The sequence below is a fragment of the Nothobranchius furzeri genome, chromosome 11 (assembly GCF_043380555.1).
Source record: "Nothobranchius furzeri strain GRZ-AD chromosome 11, NfurGRZ-RIMD1, whole genome shotgun sequence".
In the NCBI taxonomy this organism is placed as follows: Eukaryota; Metazoa; Chordata; class Actinopteri; order Cyprinodontiformes; family Nothobranchiidae; genus Nothobranchius; species Nothobranchius furzeri.
The window spans coordinates 33,062,138-33,081,478 of NC_091751.1; the positions used below are offsets into that span (position 1 = coordinate 33,062,138).

The 19,341-nt window shown below is 43.4% G+C and overlaps 1 protein-coding gene across 1 annotated transcript in view; it reads right to left on the bottom strand.

Moving 5' to 3' along the window:
* The window catches only part of csmd2 (CUB and Sushi multiple domains 2), a 338,433-nt gene that overhangs the window by 170,547 nt on the left and 148,545 nt on the right, over positions 1-19,341 (bottom strand). The window contains exon 6 of the mRNA XM_070541492.1: positions 7,348-7,460. Within this exon, the coding sequence (XP_070397593.1) occupies positions 7,348-7,460 (113 nt within the window). The remainder of the gene's footprint in view (positions 1-7,347; positions 7,461-19,341) is intronic.

The window sequence follows — 19,341 nt, forward strand, 5'->3', positions numbered from 1 at the left end:
CACAGGTTGCCTCTGAACAAGTGGTTTGTATTCTGAGCAGAGAAGAACAAGATTGTGATCTGATTGTCTTAGAGAAGGTCTAGTTGTGGACATGTATGCATTATTTACATTTGCATAACACAAATCCAATGTCTTGTTATCTCTGGTGGAGCAGCTGACAAACTGATGAAATGTTGGAAGTGTAGCAGAGAGAGAGGCATGATTAAAATCACCAGATATAGCCACAAGTGCTTTGGGGTGCTGGGTTTGTAACTTAGCGACAATGGAACTGATGGCATCACATGCATTTTTATCAATGGCTGAAGGTGGAATATAAATGGTTGCCAAGACAACACTGATGAACTCTCTTGACAAATAATATGGGCGACAACACACTGCCAAGAGTTCAACATCTGGGCTGCAGAGATGACATTTCACTGACACATGACCTGGATGGCACCATCTGTTGTTGACAAATATTGCCACTCCACCTCCTTTTCTTTTCCCGCTCCTCTTCAGATCTCTGTCTGCTCATACAGTGAGGAATCCTGGCAGAGAGACGCTGGAATCGGGGATATGGTCCTGCAGCCACGTCTCAGTGAAACACATAACACTACACTGCCGATACTCTGGCTGAGTCCTTGAAAGGGCTTGGAGTTCATCCATCTTGTTGGCCAGTGATCTCACATTGCCCATTATGATCAATGGAAGGGATGGTCTGAATTTCCTCTTTCTCTGTCTCCGTTTTGCTCCTGCTCTGCACCCACGCGTCTTGCGTTTTAGCTCATTTGTGGCTTCAGTTGAGGTATTATTTCAGCCTTTCCAATGTTAATCAGCTGCTCCCGATTATAAACAAGCTTGTTGCCATGGTTACACATCATAACAAATGCTCAAAAAGTGAAAGAGTGAAAAAATAGTAGTAAAAATCCTGTAAGATTCACAGCACCAGAAACAGAAAAGTTAAATGTCCATAAAAATACAATTTTTCTTGAGAAACTAGAAGAAAAAATGTAAAAAAAAAAAAAAAGGCAAAACTTACATATAGTCAACAGAGTTACTCCAACATGCAGCCACCCAGAGCAGCGCAGTTCCGGAATTTGATCTGCCTAGCTCTATCACCTAAGCCCCCTTCAGACAGGCCATGAAAAACGGAAATGTTCTGGACTCTGTCCGTAAGACCTTTGTGTCTGAATACAAACATCCGGATAACATTTTCTGTAATTTAACCGGACGACGCCCCTAGTAACAAGTCCGGACTTGTTACGGACAAGGTGGCTGCTTCAGACTGGTGAGGTTGAGTTCCGGACAGGGAGGAGGGGGAGGAGGAGGGGACAGGGGGACGCTGTGCGCACCTAGATAGCCCGCTGCTGTAGTATGCGGCGAACCATGGCAGCTCGCCTCCTGCGGTACCGTCTAGACGCGCGACGGAGGGCTTCACACCGCTTCAGTGATTCCTTTAACCATTGAGCTTCATCATCCAGGTCTCTTATGCATCTTCGTGTGCGCAGAATTATGCTTAACATATGTCCGACCCCCCCACCCCGTCAGACATCTGGAACTTTTCCCTGCTGTGTGAAGACAGCTGAAAGGACAAGTTCCGGTACAAAAGTGGTGTGTCTGACAACACAGTTCCAGTTATAAACCAGATTGAATTGTCCACACATATTCTAGAATATGAAAAGGGCTTTAGTGACTACGGTACCCTAGACTCACTCTGTCAGTGTTTTAAGCAAATTAATGACTTGATGCGGTCAAACTTCCTCCAGTTAAATAAAGACAGACTGACGTTCTTGTCTTTGGAATAACAAAAATAGTATAGAGGTTATCATTCAGCTTGGCTCCAGAGGAATAAAGAACCAGGTTAGAAATCTTGGTGTCATCATTGATTCAGACCTGATCTTTACTGGTCACATTAAAGCCATAACTAGATCAGCGTTTTATCATCTTCATCAAATAGCACGACTCAGAGGTCTGATGTCCAGACAAGACCTAGAGAAACTCATTCATGTGTCCTTCTACAGCAGGCTGGACTATTGCAATGGTCTTTGGACTGGTCTTCCCTAAAAAGCTGCAGCAACTATTCAGAATGCTGCTGCTAGAGTCTTAACAAGAACCAAGAGAACCGAGCACACCACTCCTGTTCTTAAATCTCTACATTGGTTACCAGTAAACTACAGAATCAGTTTTAAAGTACTTCTACTGAATTATAAATGCCAAAATGCCATGGGGTGAGAATATATGTTGGATCTCCTTCAGGTATCTACGCCCAACAGAGCTCTGAGAACCTTAGGAACCAGTCAGCTGGTAGAACCTCGGGTCAGAACCGAACAGGGTGAAGCTGCTTTTACTAGCAACTATGCTGCTCACAGATGAATCAGCTTCCTCTGTATCTCAAAAGTGTCCAAACTTTAGTAACATTTAAATCATAAATGAAAACTGTGAATGAATGTTACTAATACTGCACCTTCTGCACTGTTACTGCACACCCTTTAACTTTGCCCTTTTGTTAGATCTCTTACATCTAGTTTTGTGTATTTTAAATGAGAGTTTATAATCTGCTGTCTTATGCTGCCATGTTGACGTTAACTCATTCACTGCAATTGACGACTAAATCGTCAATTCTAGATCCAACCGCTCACTGCCAATGACGACTAATGAAACATTTTTTTTACTGTTTGAGCATCGGAACGAGCCCCCGCGCTGAGAGAACAAACATCTCAGCCCTGAAGCTGATCTTCATCCGCATACGTCACACTTCACGTGATCAGGAAGCAGAACATCCATGTGTTAGGAGATTGTTTTGGGCCGTTCCTGTAAAAAAAGGTGAGGCGCGAACCGGAAAAGCGTCTGCCGATCACAATTCGACAACGGATTATGAAAGAACAGATACCGCTCGAAACACGCGGATTTTTCCTGATGTAAGAGTTGAGTCTCTGCTTTGTTTTGGTTGTTTTGACGTCGACATCATCCTAGCGCGCAACGCTCTGTGACTCTTAAAAAAACAGTAAAAAAGGTGAGAAACGCTGGCAGCGAAGTTCGTTAGTGATCAGGAAACGGCTGGCAGTGAGTGAGTTAATGTTTCCTGTTCTTTATCCTGGAAAGAACATTGACTTTGTATGAAATGTGCTGCACAAATAAAGCTGCCTTGATTTAATCCTTTAGATGTATTTTTTAATTGGTTTATTTCAAAAACTGATTAGTGGGTTTTATTCATCTTAAATGTTCATGTTTTACTTTGTAAACAAATGAAATAATTGATTAAACTAGTTGCATTCGGGTCAACTGCATGTTTTAGGTGTGTGGCTGACAGACGTTGATACACATGTTACACACTTGTCTTCTACTTTCAGACAGGTTGTCCTGAATCCAGAGACGTTCATGTATGACCATCTCTCGCCTGTTAAGGTGTTCAGGGAGCATTAAACTATACTGACACGGATCTCATTTTGGATGTTCCCCCTCAGGATGCAGCTCACTGAAAAACAAAAATAATCTATCATCACTGAGCATCAGCAAGTCTGTCTAAAATAAGAATCTCGCAGATGTTCAACTTAAGTGCTTCAATAAGTTGGAACTTTAATAACGTATCAAGATTTCCACACATTTCTGTTCATGTTTTTAACCTGACAAATATGAGAAGAAACCTTCTTTAAACACTTTTCTATATAACCAAACCTACAAACCCACAAACTGGCTTAAATCTTTTTTCAGTTCCCCATGGTTTTAATTCTCTCTCCACCCTTTAACTGGTCAGAGGACGGCTGGAGGAAATATCCTCAGAGATGACCATTTCTGTAGACACACTAATCCTTTTTTCACGGCTCATCCCTTCTCAGAGGTCACCCCTAACCCCCGAAAGGTAAATGGATGAAAAATAAAATTTGATGTATACAGCAAAGAGGATTCTGTTGGGATGTCTGCAAAGATAGGGACTTGCACAACATTCAATGTAAAGTCCCATTATAGGTGCAGTATGTAAGAACATAGTGCAATTTTTACTGGGAGAAAATCCCCAAAGTCTGTTTCAGTCATGTAGGAAGGAAGGTTTTACTGAAACATGTTTCATGTCCAGCTGGCTGCTGGACTGTCCATTTTCTCTTTTAAAAACAAAGGAATGAGAAACGTAACTGCTGTTTACCATCAGTGAGTGTGTGTGTGTGTGTGTGTGTGGGGGGGGGGGGGGGATGTCTCCTGCAAGCTAATACTGCAACGCCAACATTGACGGAGAGGCATTAAGCTTCACAGTTGTTTAAAGTGGTTGCAGTATGCACATTGTACCACAGGATGTCCTTTTACTTCACACCCTGGTGAGAGGACATCTATGCATCTGACCCAACAGGTGGCTGTTTGGTGGTTTAACCCCCCCCCCCCCCCCCCCCCAATCTAACTCCTCAAAGCAGAGTGTGACGCAGGAAGACATTGTGTCCCAGTCTTCAGTCTTTGGGATGACCCGACCGTGGATGCAGCAGAGGTTTGAGGAACGTAGTACTCGTGTTAAAGAGGTGACGGTCTTATGTGATGAGAAAGAGATTATTTTACCTCTCATCACTGCCTTTCCTGCCTCCCAGAGAACAGATGCTGATGTTCCAGGCAGGTCATTATGTTCTAAATATAAAGCCCACTCCTTTTTTAAAAAATTCTATAAAACCTTCGTCTTTGAGCAGTGATGTATTAAACCTCCAGTTTTTGCTTGGTGGGATTGTCTTCTTGTTTACCAGAGTTAAAGAAACCGGAGCATGGTCGCTGACAACTATGGGGTGTATCTCAGTGTCTGAAATGTCAGCCACCAATGAGCTGCTGACTAGAAAATAATCCAAACGTGAATGACAGTGATGGACGTGTGAGAAAAAAGTATACTCTTGTAACGTGAGGAAGTATGGGTTTCTGTGCCAAAAGTCGTATTTGCCCGGCTGGGTCAAAGCTGGGTCACGCAGCACCTTCACCCACAGATTAAGACCTAAGCCGCCAGCAAGTCTGAAGGACTCCACAACATCGAGAACACCTGCATCTCCAGAAGAAGGACTTCACTCAGTCTAGTCATAATAAAACAGAGTCTTAAACTTTCTTTGTTTATTAATGTTAAATAATCATTTGATCACTTTACTCATTATAAATGTATTTTAATCAAATGAATGATTATTAGGCTTTAGGTAATCATAATGAACTATAATGAATCAGTATACTTAATTAAATAATGTTTTTGAAGATGTTTAGCGATGACCTTCACACCCGCTCACACAGGTCCTTTTCCACAGTAACTCAAAACACATTTGCTCTGACACACAAGTTTGCTTTGGTAAGAGAAGTGGTTTTGGTAATGAGTCGGTTCATGAGTAAGATCGGATGAGAGCAGGTGTGCGGAACGAACGCCACGGGGAAAGGAGCCCGGCAGGCTCCTTTTCTCCCTCCATGCTATTTCTGTCAAGCCAGACAGAATAGCTGAAATGCAACCAGCTTACGCAGACTCGTCCCAGAGTCTTTTGGTTTCTGAGTTAACTTAAACTTGAGAAAGCGCGTCTGCCGAAACGCTTCAACAATGTGTACCAAGGGCAAATCTGGACTGGACCGTCAGCACACCTTCGTCTTCTCTGTCAGCCAAGGTGTCATCTGGAGAACACATCCTCCTGTGAGGTCCGGATCTAAAGAGGGTCCTAAGTCGGTGAGGCAGAACACGAGATAGCGTTCTGATGCTGTTTTCTAATGAGAACTAAAGTTTAATTGCAAAACATAATTTTTCCACTCAGACACCTTTTCTCTCCCTGAAGCAATCTCAGACACATGCACGCATTCATAATTCCATCATCCTCAAATCTTAGCACATCCAACACAAGGTCTATTTGAGCAAGCTTAAAATATCAACTGTAAAAGATTGTCCAACAAGGTTGCCAATGTTGATTGTGTTGCCTATGATTGTCATTTCAAATCGTTAGTTTAAATTTAAGAATTAAAACTCTTAAAATTTAAACTTGTCTTTTCATTGAACTGAAATACAGACAAACGGATATGATCGTCAGTTTATCAATGAAAACAACCTTTGAGTCTTCTTATCTCTATAACATTTGGTTATTAATTTGTAAAAATTAATATTCCAGATTATTATGTAGAATGGTTCATCTTTCATAAAAGAGCCAACAACCATTACGCTACACTCTCTACGGTTAGGATGAAGAGATCGCCATGCATCACAAAGCCCATATTCACTCATGCACTGTTTAACTATGTTAGTGGATTGCCAATTGCGCTGAGTCCCAGCTGTACTGAGCCTGTCTGTTAAGGAATTCATCCAAAAATTAAAATCACCACCTATAAGTGGACAGTCCAAGTGTTCGGAGAGTACAGAGAAAAAAATATGAAAGAATGGAGGGTCATCAATATTTGGTGGGCACTGTGATTTATTATCGTGCGATTCTTCAGTTAAACAATGTTGATTATATATTTCTTCATCAAGTTGACGCAGTGATAGCTAGATCTTGTTGTATTGTTGTTGTGTCCCTTTTTTTTGTTCTTTTGCTTTCTTTTTGTCTTTTTCTGCAGGTCTAGAAGCAGACTCTTGTTCATTATTGTTTATTTTTGTGGACCCCCCCACCCCCCCCCCCCCCCCCCCCCCCACACACACACACACCTTTTGTCTTTTCATTTCTCTTTCACCTCTGACTCCGTGTCTGGTCAGAATTACAAAGCATTCAAAAACAATAACAATAAAATTTTAAGTATCAGGCGTGACATTAAAAGCAGACGCTTTGATGCTCCACCTGAGAGTAAATCTGTAAGGCTTGTTACCAGCATTCAGACATCAATTCTGTTTGCTTCACAGCCAGACAGGACACGGTAAAATTTTTTTTTAAATAAATAAAAGAGGTAGAGGTCTAACAAACGTAGGCATTTATCTATTAAACATGACATGAACATCTGACTTTAAAGGGTTAAAATGAGGAAAATGGGATTTGTTTTCCCTCTAACTTTTCATCATACTTCCATGTAAACATGTGGTGGACAGAATAGCACCAGATGGGAACAATTGCACATATTGACACATAATCAGTCACAGTCTTTCTCTCATTTGTGGGAAAAGGACTCTGAGCTGTAGCCAATTACTGCAGGAGGAGTTCAGTCTAGACAGTGCTTTAATTCAATAAGGAGATCTTTTGGATTCTAATGAACAGCTAATCAAAAGCCAAATCAACTGCTGTGTGTCTGTTCATTAATGCAACTGCAGCCCACTGATTTGTGTGTACAGCACTTTTTATTTAGGGGAAGTGTAGAAAAGTACCAAAGCTGAAAGGCTGAGTAAAGCAACTCTAACAAAACTTCGTTTTCTCATCTGTAGTCCAGTGGAAACGAACTGACATGAACACGGACTGCTCTTACCCTGGTACTGTGCACCGAAACCTCTCATCCTGTTGTTGCCATCAGATGTGAAGTGAAGACGAAGCCAGTTCTTGCTGCTGATGATGGGTGAGGGAAGGTTGGGTCCAGTAAACCTGCAGACACACAGAGACGAGCACCGCCATTTATATATGAACTAGTTCAAAGTTAATTTGACACAGTTCAAATGAACTGGTTCAGCTCATAGTTACATACCCAGCTGCAGCCTTTAGCCCTAAATTATAATGTCAGTAATACAAATTGAATCTTTAACTGATTCATCCTGCTGAGGACAGCTGCTGCTCACAGCAACAGTCTGTGGAACAACAGTCTCCTGTGGATATTCTGCTGGGATGGTAGAAACTTCCTCATGTCTGGAGTTTGGATGGGAGGTTCCTGATGATGACTGTAGGGACAAACCCATGCTCATACAGCATATAGTTTTCATATAATCCATCATGTTTCACATAAAGTCGAGCCCGATGGCTCCAGGCTGGCAGAAGCTGCCACTCCTCATTTGTGACCAGGACTTAGGAACGTTTAACAGAAGATGTACTACAGAGAGCTGGAATGTTCACAACTTCTAACCAAACTGCAAGTTCAATAAATAGCAGAACCAGCACCGACATCTACAGGAAGATTTTACTGTGTTGGAGGAGCAACAGTGAATTATAAACTCTTAAACTGCTTCTGATCTGTATTCTAAGGAGGGCTGTTGCTTACCAGGCACTTCTTCAGTCGTTAAAGGCAAATCCTTTGGGTACACATGGTGTTTTATCTGCATACACAGTTCAAGTGTGCAAACACACTCACACACCACAGGGTGCACGCTTCTGCAGGCATGTATGAAAGGTGTTACCTCAGCTTCAGCTACTCTAGCTTGCTGACCTACGAGCTTTGAATGGAAACGTTTTATTGGTACAAACAAAAGACAAAACTTGGAGATTTGCTTTTCAATTTAATAACGTTTTGTCCTTGAATAGAATCATGAAGCACAAACATAACCGCTGGCTCACTGTGGTAGCAGACGGGGTATCTGAATCAACAGTTTAACGCAGCCTCTGCTGACAGCTACGGGGTGGATTACCTTTGACCCAGCCCCATTCAGCTGCAGCGCCTTACCAACAGGATGGCATTACAGAACAAAGGTGCAGGAGTCCCACCTCCAGTGTGCTGAGTTAAAGGGCTTAAGGGGGAGTTTAGTGGGTGATTGGCTGCACAATTCAAGTCTCTACAGATCAATTAAAACCATGCGGGTTTCTGAATGACTGAAGAATTAGGGCGAGAAAAACAGAACCACTTGTGATAGTTTTACTGGAAATAGACTCAGACACACAACAAAAGGTGACTTTCAGCCTTCTTAGCCGATGGTCAGGGTTTCATCCTCCAGCTACAGTGTGCTTTAAGGACCTTGATGTCCACTTAAAGGCCAAGTTCATTTCAACACATCTGCAGTGGTCTCTAGTACAAACGAATGCCTCGTGAGTCCGTCTCAGCTGGTAAAAAGTTCTGGCGCTCCTGTTTCAGGAATTAGAACTCAGCCGTAGGAATGAGTCGCAGGATTCAGGGATTCCTGCTATTCAGCCTCTGATTGGCTAGCAGCAACACAACTCCACCACTGACTGTTTGCTCTGCAATGTTGATGTTTTATCTCCACAAACAACTCCAACCTGGAGGAGTTCTGCTGTGTGGTGGAGATGCTAATGCTAACAGTTAGCTTCTACTAGCAGAGACGTTCTCTGTTGTTTCCTGGAAGCTAAAACCAACAACAGCCTTCCCTGTCGTGAGTTAAGATGGGTGAGTCCATGAGTGTTAAGTGACAGTGTGACGTAGATCTGTCAGGGCCACCTTAACCAGCTGAGGGCCCGGGGCAGAAAGGGTCAGTAGGCCCCCCACGGGTCTCACGTCTGTGTTCTATCACAGCTAATGCAGGAGATGGTGTAGGAGACGCCGACTCAGAGTGACTGATAACATTTAAAAATTACAGGTAAAAAATAGTTAATTGAATTTGATCTTTAAGGCTTAATAATGTAACATAAAGACAATTATAATTTCACTTTTGTATTTGAAGTAATTTTTGGAGGCTGGCTGCTTTAAAATCAGCCAAAAAAAAAAATTTAAAAATCAGCTCAGACAGTCGCAGCAGTAGCTTAAACCTCAGAATGTTCCACGTATTAGAGAAAACGTTTAGAGCAAAATGTAAGACAAATGTTATTTTGCACAGCTGTTTAAGAAGTTGATGACAGTAACTTTCAAACCGCAAGAAACTTTTTGCCAGAACCTTTATCTGTTGGAAGTGTGTCCCTCCCTTTTCAGCCACAGAAACCGGGAGCTTCACAGGATTCATAAAAGTAAGTTAAGCTTTGAAAACATCTCCTTTATGGAGGCAGGACTTCTGAAATCACCTAAAAGCTTTGAGGTGGGGTGTCATTTAACATTCCTGAATGTATATGTACTCCCAGAGTTTTGCTTCCACCTTTCGTTTGCTCAGATTCTCTCCACTATAGCTCATAAAATATTAATAGCTGTATTTGTGAACACAGCGTCTAAACTTTGCTTTTAATCCAGCTTCAGAAGGGACAGAGTGCAGCAGGAGATGCAGCAAGGAGCTCCAGACGAACAAGGAGAGAGAGAGAGAGCTCCTGCAGGCAGGAGAAAGGACTGAAAGGGAGCAACAGGAGCTTCCTCTCCTAATTTTTTCATGTTGGTTTTGTTCCAAGCTCCTAAAAATGCCCAAATGGTTCAAACTGCATAAAAATAGCTGACTTTGTGTTAGCACCACTAAAGGAAACAGTCATTGTACCAAATAGAAGTATGAAAAAGACTTTCATTTATAATGCAAACTATCCCAAAGCACCACATAGTTCTGTTTGCTTCTGCACCCTTGACTTTGGACCTTCAGCAGAAATGGAAAAGACCTAATACAGCTGAAATAATAATGTAACTCCTTAAAGGAAGAAGACAAGCACCAGCAGTAATTTAGCTCAGGTCACACGATGCTGGACACCCTGCAGCTCCATGATGATGTCTCAGGTAAAACCCTGACCACCTCTATGAAGACGGCTGCATCCAAACACACCATGAAAACTATTTCAAGTAAAAAGTGACCTTCAGAAGGAAACTGGAAGCATGGGGGGTGCTGTAGGTGTCCTGAAGGTAACGAGCTACTGCTGCAGATTCTTCTCACCGTACTCAGGCAGCACGGCCGTATTGTCTTGAGACTTTCGAACTAAATAGGTTTCCATTTCAAGGCCCAAAGCTCCTCTCCTGAGTCTGACATCTTATATCCAAGAACATGTTCTTTAGCCACTACAAGGTGACGGAGGCTCCTTGTGGGTTTCATGGTCAACTCGAGGACCAATCAGTGTGTCACACTGATGTCTAGAGACAACACAGCTATGCAGTGAGTGCACACACAGACTCACATCACTTTGCTTTGGATCTGTTTTGGCGTTCAAATGTGCAAAACATGTATCCCAAACAAGTCATCATCAGACATGAAAGTGCTTTCCAGGGCTGAAGAAAGTAAAATCCTCATGAGGTTTAGAACAAAGGTCACCATGAGCAGGCGGACATTCTGGATGGAATGGGTGCAGAGGTCTGACGTTAACCGAATCTATGCATAATCAGCAGCAGGCAGGGTCAAAGGTCGCCAACGCCACATCAGAATCAAAGTGTGAGAAGAACTTTTCAGAGCATGACTCTATTGTGATCTGATGAACTTGTGAGTGGGTGTTCTGCATGTGTTTGATACAGAGACGCCCAGGCTCTCAGAAAGAAACGCTTCCATTAATTGCTCCCTCTTAGGAAGATCAATCAGAGTTCTGCTCGGCATGCACGTCCCGGTGTTACAGCAGACGGGGTCACAGTGACTTTATAGCCAGAACTTTCAGCATTTTAATGAGGTTATGTGAATTATTGCACATGCCAGCTTATCCAGATGGACGCGTAAACACACACACTCACACACACTCACACACACACACACATGTGCACGCATGCACGCACAGACACACACACTAACACAAACACACACCCACAGCACGCACACACGTGCATGCACCCACCCACCCACCCACCCACACACACACACACACACACACACACACACACACACACACACACACACGCACACACACACACACGTGCATGCACCCCCCCCCACACACACACACACGTGCATGCACCACCCCTCCCCACACACACACAAACACACACACACAAACACACACACACACATACAAACACGCACGCACACACACACACACACACAAACACACACACACACACACACACACACACACATACACACACACACACACTGTAGAAGACCCTTAAGTTGAGAACGCTGGTATTAAAACTCTGACAGGAGGGCTGGAGTGTGACCTTTAAACACCACAGGAATCTCAGCAAGTTCACTTTTTTCTAATTAAGTACAACCAGCCTACACGAGAGGTTAGGGCCAACAAGAGGCCTTGAGGGTGTGTGTCTCATGGGTTACCCTGAAATAAAGTTTTGAGTTTCCGATGAGGGAGAAGCCTCTGAGGTAGCAGACCCATCAGAACCAACATGTCTGCTCCTTGGTTCATCACAGCCATTCAGTCTCATCATCTTCCTCTCATGTGTTATTCATGGACAGACCTCTGGCCCCATCACAAAGTGCTGCTAAATCTTCTGAGAGGTTTCTTTATTCCTCTTCCCACAAACACATTCCGGCCTCACAGAACATAGAATATAGACACTGATTGAAAGATGGCTCCTTTTGGGAATGAAAACCTTTTGGGAAGAGCAGTCGTCATCTTTTCTTCCATCCCTGTATTTTGTTGTGTTAAAACCTTCAACCATTTCTTCAAAGACTTGCTGCAAATCTACTGCTGCTGAAGCCGTTTTATCTGTGGACAAGCAGACGCTTGAGGACAACCCACAGGGAGCAGGAATCAGGACTCACCTGGTCAGACACAGGATCAGATACCAACACCAGAACTCTTGAGCTTTTCCTGTTTAATCCTAATAAATCAACCAAAGGATTGGATGGTTTTAGAAGGAACTCATAATTTAGTTTGGTTCCACGTGGCTATGGTTTTACCTTCGTACAGGGCTGATTTCTTCTGGGTCCTGCAGGTCTTGGTTTCATGTCTAACACACATCCGTTTGAAGCATGAAACACAGAGTCCGGCATGTGCGCAGTTCTCCCACTCTACTGGTCAGACTCAGCTGGTGGGAAACGGTTTGGGGCTTAACTAGTGATGTAGTGGTGCCTTTAGTAAAACTGTCTGAAATGTGGGACCGAACAGTTCAGTTGAGGGTAAAGGAAGTCAGAGCACCAGTAACACACTTTACAGCATTCGTTAAGTTTTATTTTCTAACTCAGAGATGCTGAAACAAACTGCTGCATTCAGGCTTTAATGATCAATCCACAGAAGTTAATAAAGGCAGAAACATCTGTGGTCGTGTGACCAGTAAAGCAGTTTTATTCAACAGCTTTGACCACTACCTAGCCTGTTTAACAACCATCAACCAGATCATTTCATCCAGATTCAGTAACGGGTCTCTGAGCAGAGACACACGTCTGCCTCAGAAAGGCGCCGCAACAAAACGTTGAGGGAGGGCAAAGAAAACCGACATGTTCTGGTCTGATGCCAGCATCAGCAGGTTGAGTTCAACTTTAACACAACTGAGGTCTGACCCAGCTAAAGAGCAAACCACAGCTAGTGGGTGTCTACTACACACCTACCATCCAGCTCACGAGAGTCTAGTGACACGACTCCAAACAACGCTGTCATAATCCTCCGAGGGCGGTTTTGTAGCCGTGGTTACCAAAGGAAAAACAAATGAGTTTCCAAGGTCATTCCTAAAAGCAGCAGTGATAAGTGCGCTCTCCCTGTAAATCCATCAAACACAACAATAAACAAAGTCCAATAACAGCCCTGGGCTGATTACCGGGACATTATCGCCCGCGCTTCAGGAGGCCGCAGACATAACGAGACAGAAAAGGATATCACAGCGCTGCAGAGAGGGGCCGTTAACACACCAGATAAGAGTGCTGCAGAAATCCCAGCCTTACTTTCCTCTAATTCCTCTGAAGGCTGTAATTGGATTTAATTTGTAGGATTAAAGTAAATAAATAGCTCTGACTGCCATCCAACCTGCAGCCATGCCTTTGCCATTAATCCTTATCGTGCAGGTGAGAACTACAAGGTGGAGTTTACTATTCTCTGCACCGTAACAGTCCATGCATGTAGAGTATTCATACAATTAAATGTGTTGCTGGTTTGCATCAGCTGTGAGGTTTTCAAAGCCTGTCTGGGATGACGCAGCGAGTGAGGAGACATGTTGTCATGTTCTGTGTCCCTTTGTTCCCCAGCCCCTCCAGTTCCCACTCCAGGTTGTCCTTTTGTGTTTCATAGCGCCCTCGTGTGTCCTTTGTCTGCATCTCATTTATGTGTCTCCTGTGTTCCTTTAGTCTTCTCCAGTCATCCCTCTGCAGTGTTTATAGTTTCAGCTTTTCATTTTTATTAGTCTCTTTAATATGTTTTGTCCCACCGGTTTTTGTAGCTCTCCTTTCCTTTAGAATTGTAGTTATATGGTTGCTTTTCTGTTTTTAGGTTCACTCTTAGGTCATGTTCTGATTAGTCATTGCTTTCACCTGGTCTTCCCCCCACACTCCACACACCTGCAGCTCATCTGCCTCCCATTATGCCCCAGTGTATTTAAGCCCTGTCTTGTCGGTCCATTGTCGTTGTCAGTGTTGTTTTGTCCGTCTCGTGTGTTCTCCTGATCTTGCTCATGAAAGAGCTTCTGTTTTGCCTTTTTTTGCCAGCATTTGCCTTTGGATTTATGCCCAGCCTCCTAAAATAAAGGGATTCTTACTTCATATCCACTTCTGCCTCGTGTCATCCTGGGTTACTGCATTTTGGGTCCAAACCATCCTCTCAACGTGACACAGGTGTAACAAAGCTAATGATTCCTGGCAACGCCACCAGCCTGTTGTGTTCCACTGACAGCAGACGTTCCTGAAATAACCACAGCAGGCTTTTTGGTGTGTCTTAACTGTGTTTAACGTTCGTACACAACAAATGTGCCGCTGTGCGTCTGGGCAGAGAAACTCACCCTTCAGTTAAATTCATGAAAGCACACAGCGGGGCTCGTTACTATTCCCCTTCAATCACGCTGTCCTTGCCTTCAGACTGTCTTGTCCAATTAAGACACCTTTTAAAGGGAAACAGACTTTATTCATCCCTCCTGCTCTGGGCTCAGGATTTCTATTTTGGGCATTTCAGTGTTGTGAGCCATCTTTCATTTTTGTCATTTTCATTATGCAGTGTTTGGCTCACTTGTCACTAATCCCTTATTTTGGCCAGAGACTTTAAAATTAGGAGTCAGGTTAGTTGTAGGTGGTGTCGGTGAGCTGCCTAAACCCAGTGACTTATGGGCGTTATCTACTCAGTAAAAGGTCAGGTCCCGCTGTCGCTGGAAGCTGGGATCATCTCAGGTGTGTCGGGCTCCAATATGAATCCCAGCAGTGCTGCAGGCTCCCGTGGTGGACCGTTTCTTCTACAGGAATGGACAACTGCAGCAACAGCTGTCCACAGCTTGGTTGTTATCTGCTATTCTGCAGCAGCATCGCTGTGGAGTTTCTAAAATCACACTAGAAGTAATAACACGTTCCACCTCCTCTACTGCTGCTCCTTCTGCTCCGTTTTATTTATATCAACACAGTTAGCAGAGGATGCTGGTGAACTGATTCTTATATTTGGATATGATTCAGATTTTAGTCGGATGTCTTTAGAAAACTTCTACGCTAATAACACTCCTCTTTCTGCTGCTGCAGGATGAAGCTGCTGCTGCAGGTGACTACAGGTACAACACATCCACTAGTGAGTTTTATCACAAGTCTCACGTGGGCCACAGAGACTCATTTAACAGTCACTGCAGAGTGGAACTAGTGCTTGGAAAACTTCTGACATATTATGGCTCAGAGTGATTACAGAGTGGCTACGGAGGTCTGGGTCCACCTCAGATTAGCTTTAACAGGTCAGACAATGTGCCACACGCAGCAAGGCTAACCAGTGATGTCATAAACCCCATGTCACTCAGCCTTGTACAATAATGGTTTCCATAAGAAGTAGACCATCTTTTATATAGCGCCTCTCAAGATAAAAACCACGAGGCACCATAGGCAGTGTAGGGACTCCAGGCGATCTGCAGAAAGGAAACTATAACAAAAGATGATCACTAACAACACGTTTAGTTACAACAGTGGTTATACATAAATAATAATAACATGTTTTTGTGACTTCCTGGTTCTTCAATTGGCTCCGTGGTGTCATCTGTAAGCTGTGGTCCATGTTGGACCACGGCTCTTTTTGGGTTAGAAGCTGAAAAGTTTGGTAACCAGGGTTCAGTGAGATGAATAATCTCAGTGAGATATTAGCTTGTTTTAGCCTGACTGAATCAGCTGTTTCATCACTAGTTTCAGGTCTGAATAAAAAAACATCTTGGATGTTTCTCAATGCCAAGGAACCTCACCTTGATGTCTTGGCCCCGCCCCAGTTGCCAAGGAGATATCAGGAACCACCAAGGCGTGTTCCAGTGTTCATGTTCTACCGAGGCGTGTGTTCTCCGTTTGTTAGCCGTTTAGCTAGCTGAGCAAGGATACACGGGAGGTGTCTTGTGGCCTAGCCTTGGTCAAAAATTACCCAGAATACACTGCGGTATTTCCGAAAGAATGGTGGATCAGAAGCCGGCAGCTACTTTGGGACACATTTCCAGTTTAAATGTAAGTCAACTAATTGTAGTCATTGGGCTACTATCTATGGTTGGTTGTTGCAGCCTTAGTGGCTAGCAGGTAGTAACTCACTTACATGTTTAATTTAACAAATATATACACAAGTTAAAAGTAAAAGGCTCGTTATATATTTATATTGAAACTTAAACGTATAAAATATAATGTTTTCTCCCATGTCATGTGATGCAAGTTTGTTCCATTTAACCGTTCTCTTGGACCAAGGAAGGACAGTGATCTAGTGAGCAAGGCGCCTGGCCTAGTAAGGCATTGCGCGGCGAGGCCAGAGGCCTTGCTATGGAGAAACAGCCGTTGTCTGCTCCCTGCCTCTGACTGCTGACTCTGTAATGAGCTCTAATTGAGAAGCTGATTCCTTCATTGTTTCCATTCAGTGCTTATTAAAGAAACATTAACACATTAGTGATGTTAACTAATTATTAAACTGGGGAAGTTCTTACACGAGTGTGTGACGTGTTACATTTGTGTTCAGTTGTTTTTGCAGTGCAGGTGAACGTGTGAATGAAGCTGCAACATATGCAAATAAGAAAGACACTTTCATTAAATAATTAAGACATGCATCATTTTTTCATTATTTCTGAGGCCATTAAATGTATGCATGATTTACCAGCAGCCCATTAGCTACTGCATTCATAAAACTAAATGGCATGTAAACCGATGTGGCTGTGCAAGCTGCTCATGTACACTTTATAATGAAGCCAGTGAGCGGCGCAGCGCCAGAGCGCTAAGCCCCGAGGCTTCCACTTTTTAAAGGTTAATCCACTCATGTAGATGGAAAACATAAAAAACTATTATTTTAGGTTTTAATTTTTAAGTGATATTAAAGTCAGTCTGAAGTTCAGTTTCTGTAACTTTTTAAACTTGATTTTTGCCGCGAGCCGCTTCTGGGACACATCAACCGTGACCTGAAGTCTCGAGGGACTTTGTGATCTCACGAGTCCAGTCAAGAGCACAGCGAGGACGCCGTGCCGTGGCCAAGACTCTCCCGGTGAGAAGTGGACCACTTTGAAGTTTCCAAGTAAACCGTTGCGCTGCCGTTCCGCTCCGCTGATGCTTCCGGTGTGAAACTGGGGTTAGGCTGCTGCCCCCGCGACCCCACCCCGGATAAGCAGAAGAGAATAAATGGATAGATGGAAAAGTTTAATTTTCTTCGTTTTTTCTTAACTAAGCAGGAAGATACTGACCTTTAACCAGTTTTATCTTTTTAGACAACAGAACAAAGTAAAAGAAAAATCTGTAGCAGTCAAAGACTTTAACACGGTCACTAATCCAAAATGAAGGAACAAGAGTGTGTAAGCTCCTGAATTCAGGTTAAGTGACGACTGACCATGTTTCAGTCCCACTTTTACTCACCGACCCAAATAAACAACAACGTTAGTCTTCTCATCTTTTGCTGCTGGCCACTGAGTTCTTCCCTCATTCCCACTCAGACACTGATCCTGGCAGCGTAACAACTTGGAACAAGGCGAGTGTGATAAAAACCACGTTGCGCAGAGAGATCCAAGATGTCAACAGCCACATGGACAAATAGCCTTTTTGGTCAAGTCTACATTTTGTGCCTACACTCGTTCCAAGGCTCGTTTGCAGGCCGACGCGCCGGAGCTGAGCAGATGAAGTCATGAATATGCAGAAGAGCTGCGTACGTGCAGCGCGGGTTTAGCATACAGAAACTGTTCCCATAATCACATCTCCAAACCATCTGCTCACACAATAATTGTTACTGCTGTGATTGGTACAAAACACAAGATGATGTCCCGGGAAAGAAGACACTTCAAACTGCATTAAATATTGTATATCACCACTGAAAATGCAATCCAGGGTAAATTGGAAGGCTCATCTGTACATCTCCTCCTAGCCGCTGGCTTTGATCTAACTAGACAGGTACACTATGAATTCCTCCACAGGTGACTGACTGAGAGAAATCGTAGGTTTATGCATTTATAAAAGCCACAAGCTGTCCAGACGAGGACAAGTTGGACTTTTGTCTTATGTCCTTATATTTGGATTGTGTTAAAAGCATTTGAAGGCCATAAGAGACAGTTTACAGCCAGCAGCCATGCCCCTGTAGCTGCTCAGGTGGTAGACACGTCCTGACTGAAGGAACTAACAAGGTCCTTTGGTAACAATTTACTACAAAGAATGATGGTAGGACAGACCAGGGGACAGCTGTCCTTACTACAGCATCAGCACACAGAGGGACCACGAGGGACCATTCTGCATCATGTCCAAGTTGACTCCATGTTGATACCATAGCAATCGTAATGTTTCCACTAATTAATACCCGCCTTAAAGGGACATTATTTCTGATGGTTCAGCAGCTCTGCTCCATTTCCTCGGTTCGTTTTATTGCAGCATGTTATGAATCTGCTTCAAACCTGAATGCTCAGAGTTTTATTTGACAGTTTCATTGCTTTTTTATTTTGCATCTAGCAATGACAGATCCTTTAATCACAAGATGAACAAAAATAGGTAAATATTAATCACAGGATGTGCTGTTAAGTAGGACAGAGTAACTCAAACATGTCAGGATACAACCTTTGATGTATGACACCAAAGAAAATCTGCAACAAATATTTCCCTTGATTAATCTACATGAGAGGTCCTTCTGCTAAAGCGGCGCTCAGTCGTTTCCTTAAGCTTGACTCACCAAGAAAAGATTGTTGCTTCTAAAGAACAAAGAGACTCTGAGAGAAATCAGCAGAGAACAAGCCAGCTAAATGGAATCATATCCGATCAAAGCTGAGAAGGTGGACAGATGACAAAAGCTTTTTTATCATGAAACTAACAGAGACCATGTCTCAGACTGCTGGACGTTTCTGCAGTCCTCTGTGACTGCTCCGTCTATGAGTGTCCCCACTCTCCTTCTCTTAGGGTCTCTAATGACCTTCTGACCCACAGTGATGCAGGGGATTGTTCTGTTCTGGTCCTGCTGGACCTGACTGCAGTCTTTGACACTGTTGACCATCACTTGCTCCTGGAGAGGCTGAGAGACTGGGTAGGCCTATCAGGAACTGCGCTGGAGTGGTTCTCCTCTTATATGTCTGAGCGTTCTTTCTCTATGGCCATCTCCAAGTTTAAGTCCTCCACCACCTACCTCTCTCATGGTGTCCCACAAGGTTCTGTGCTGGGAAGTCTGCTCTTCCTCCACTATCTGCTTCCTCTTCAGCATGTCCTGAGCTCCTTTAAAGGAATCC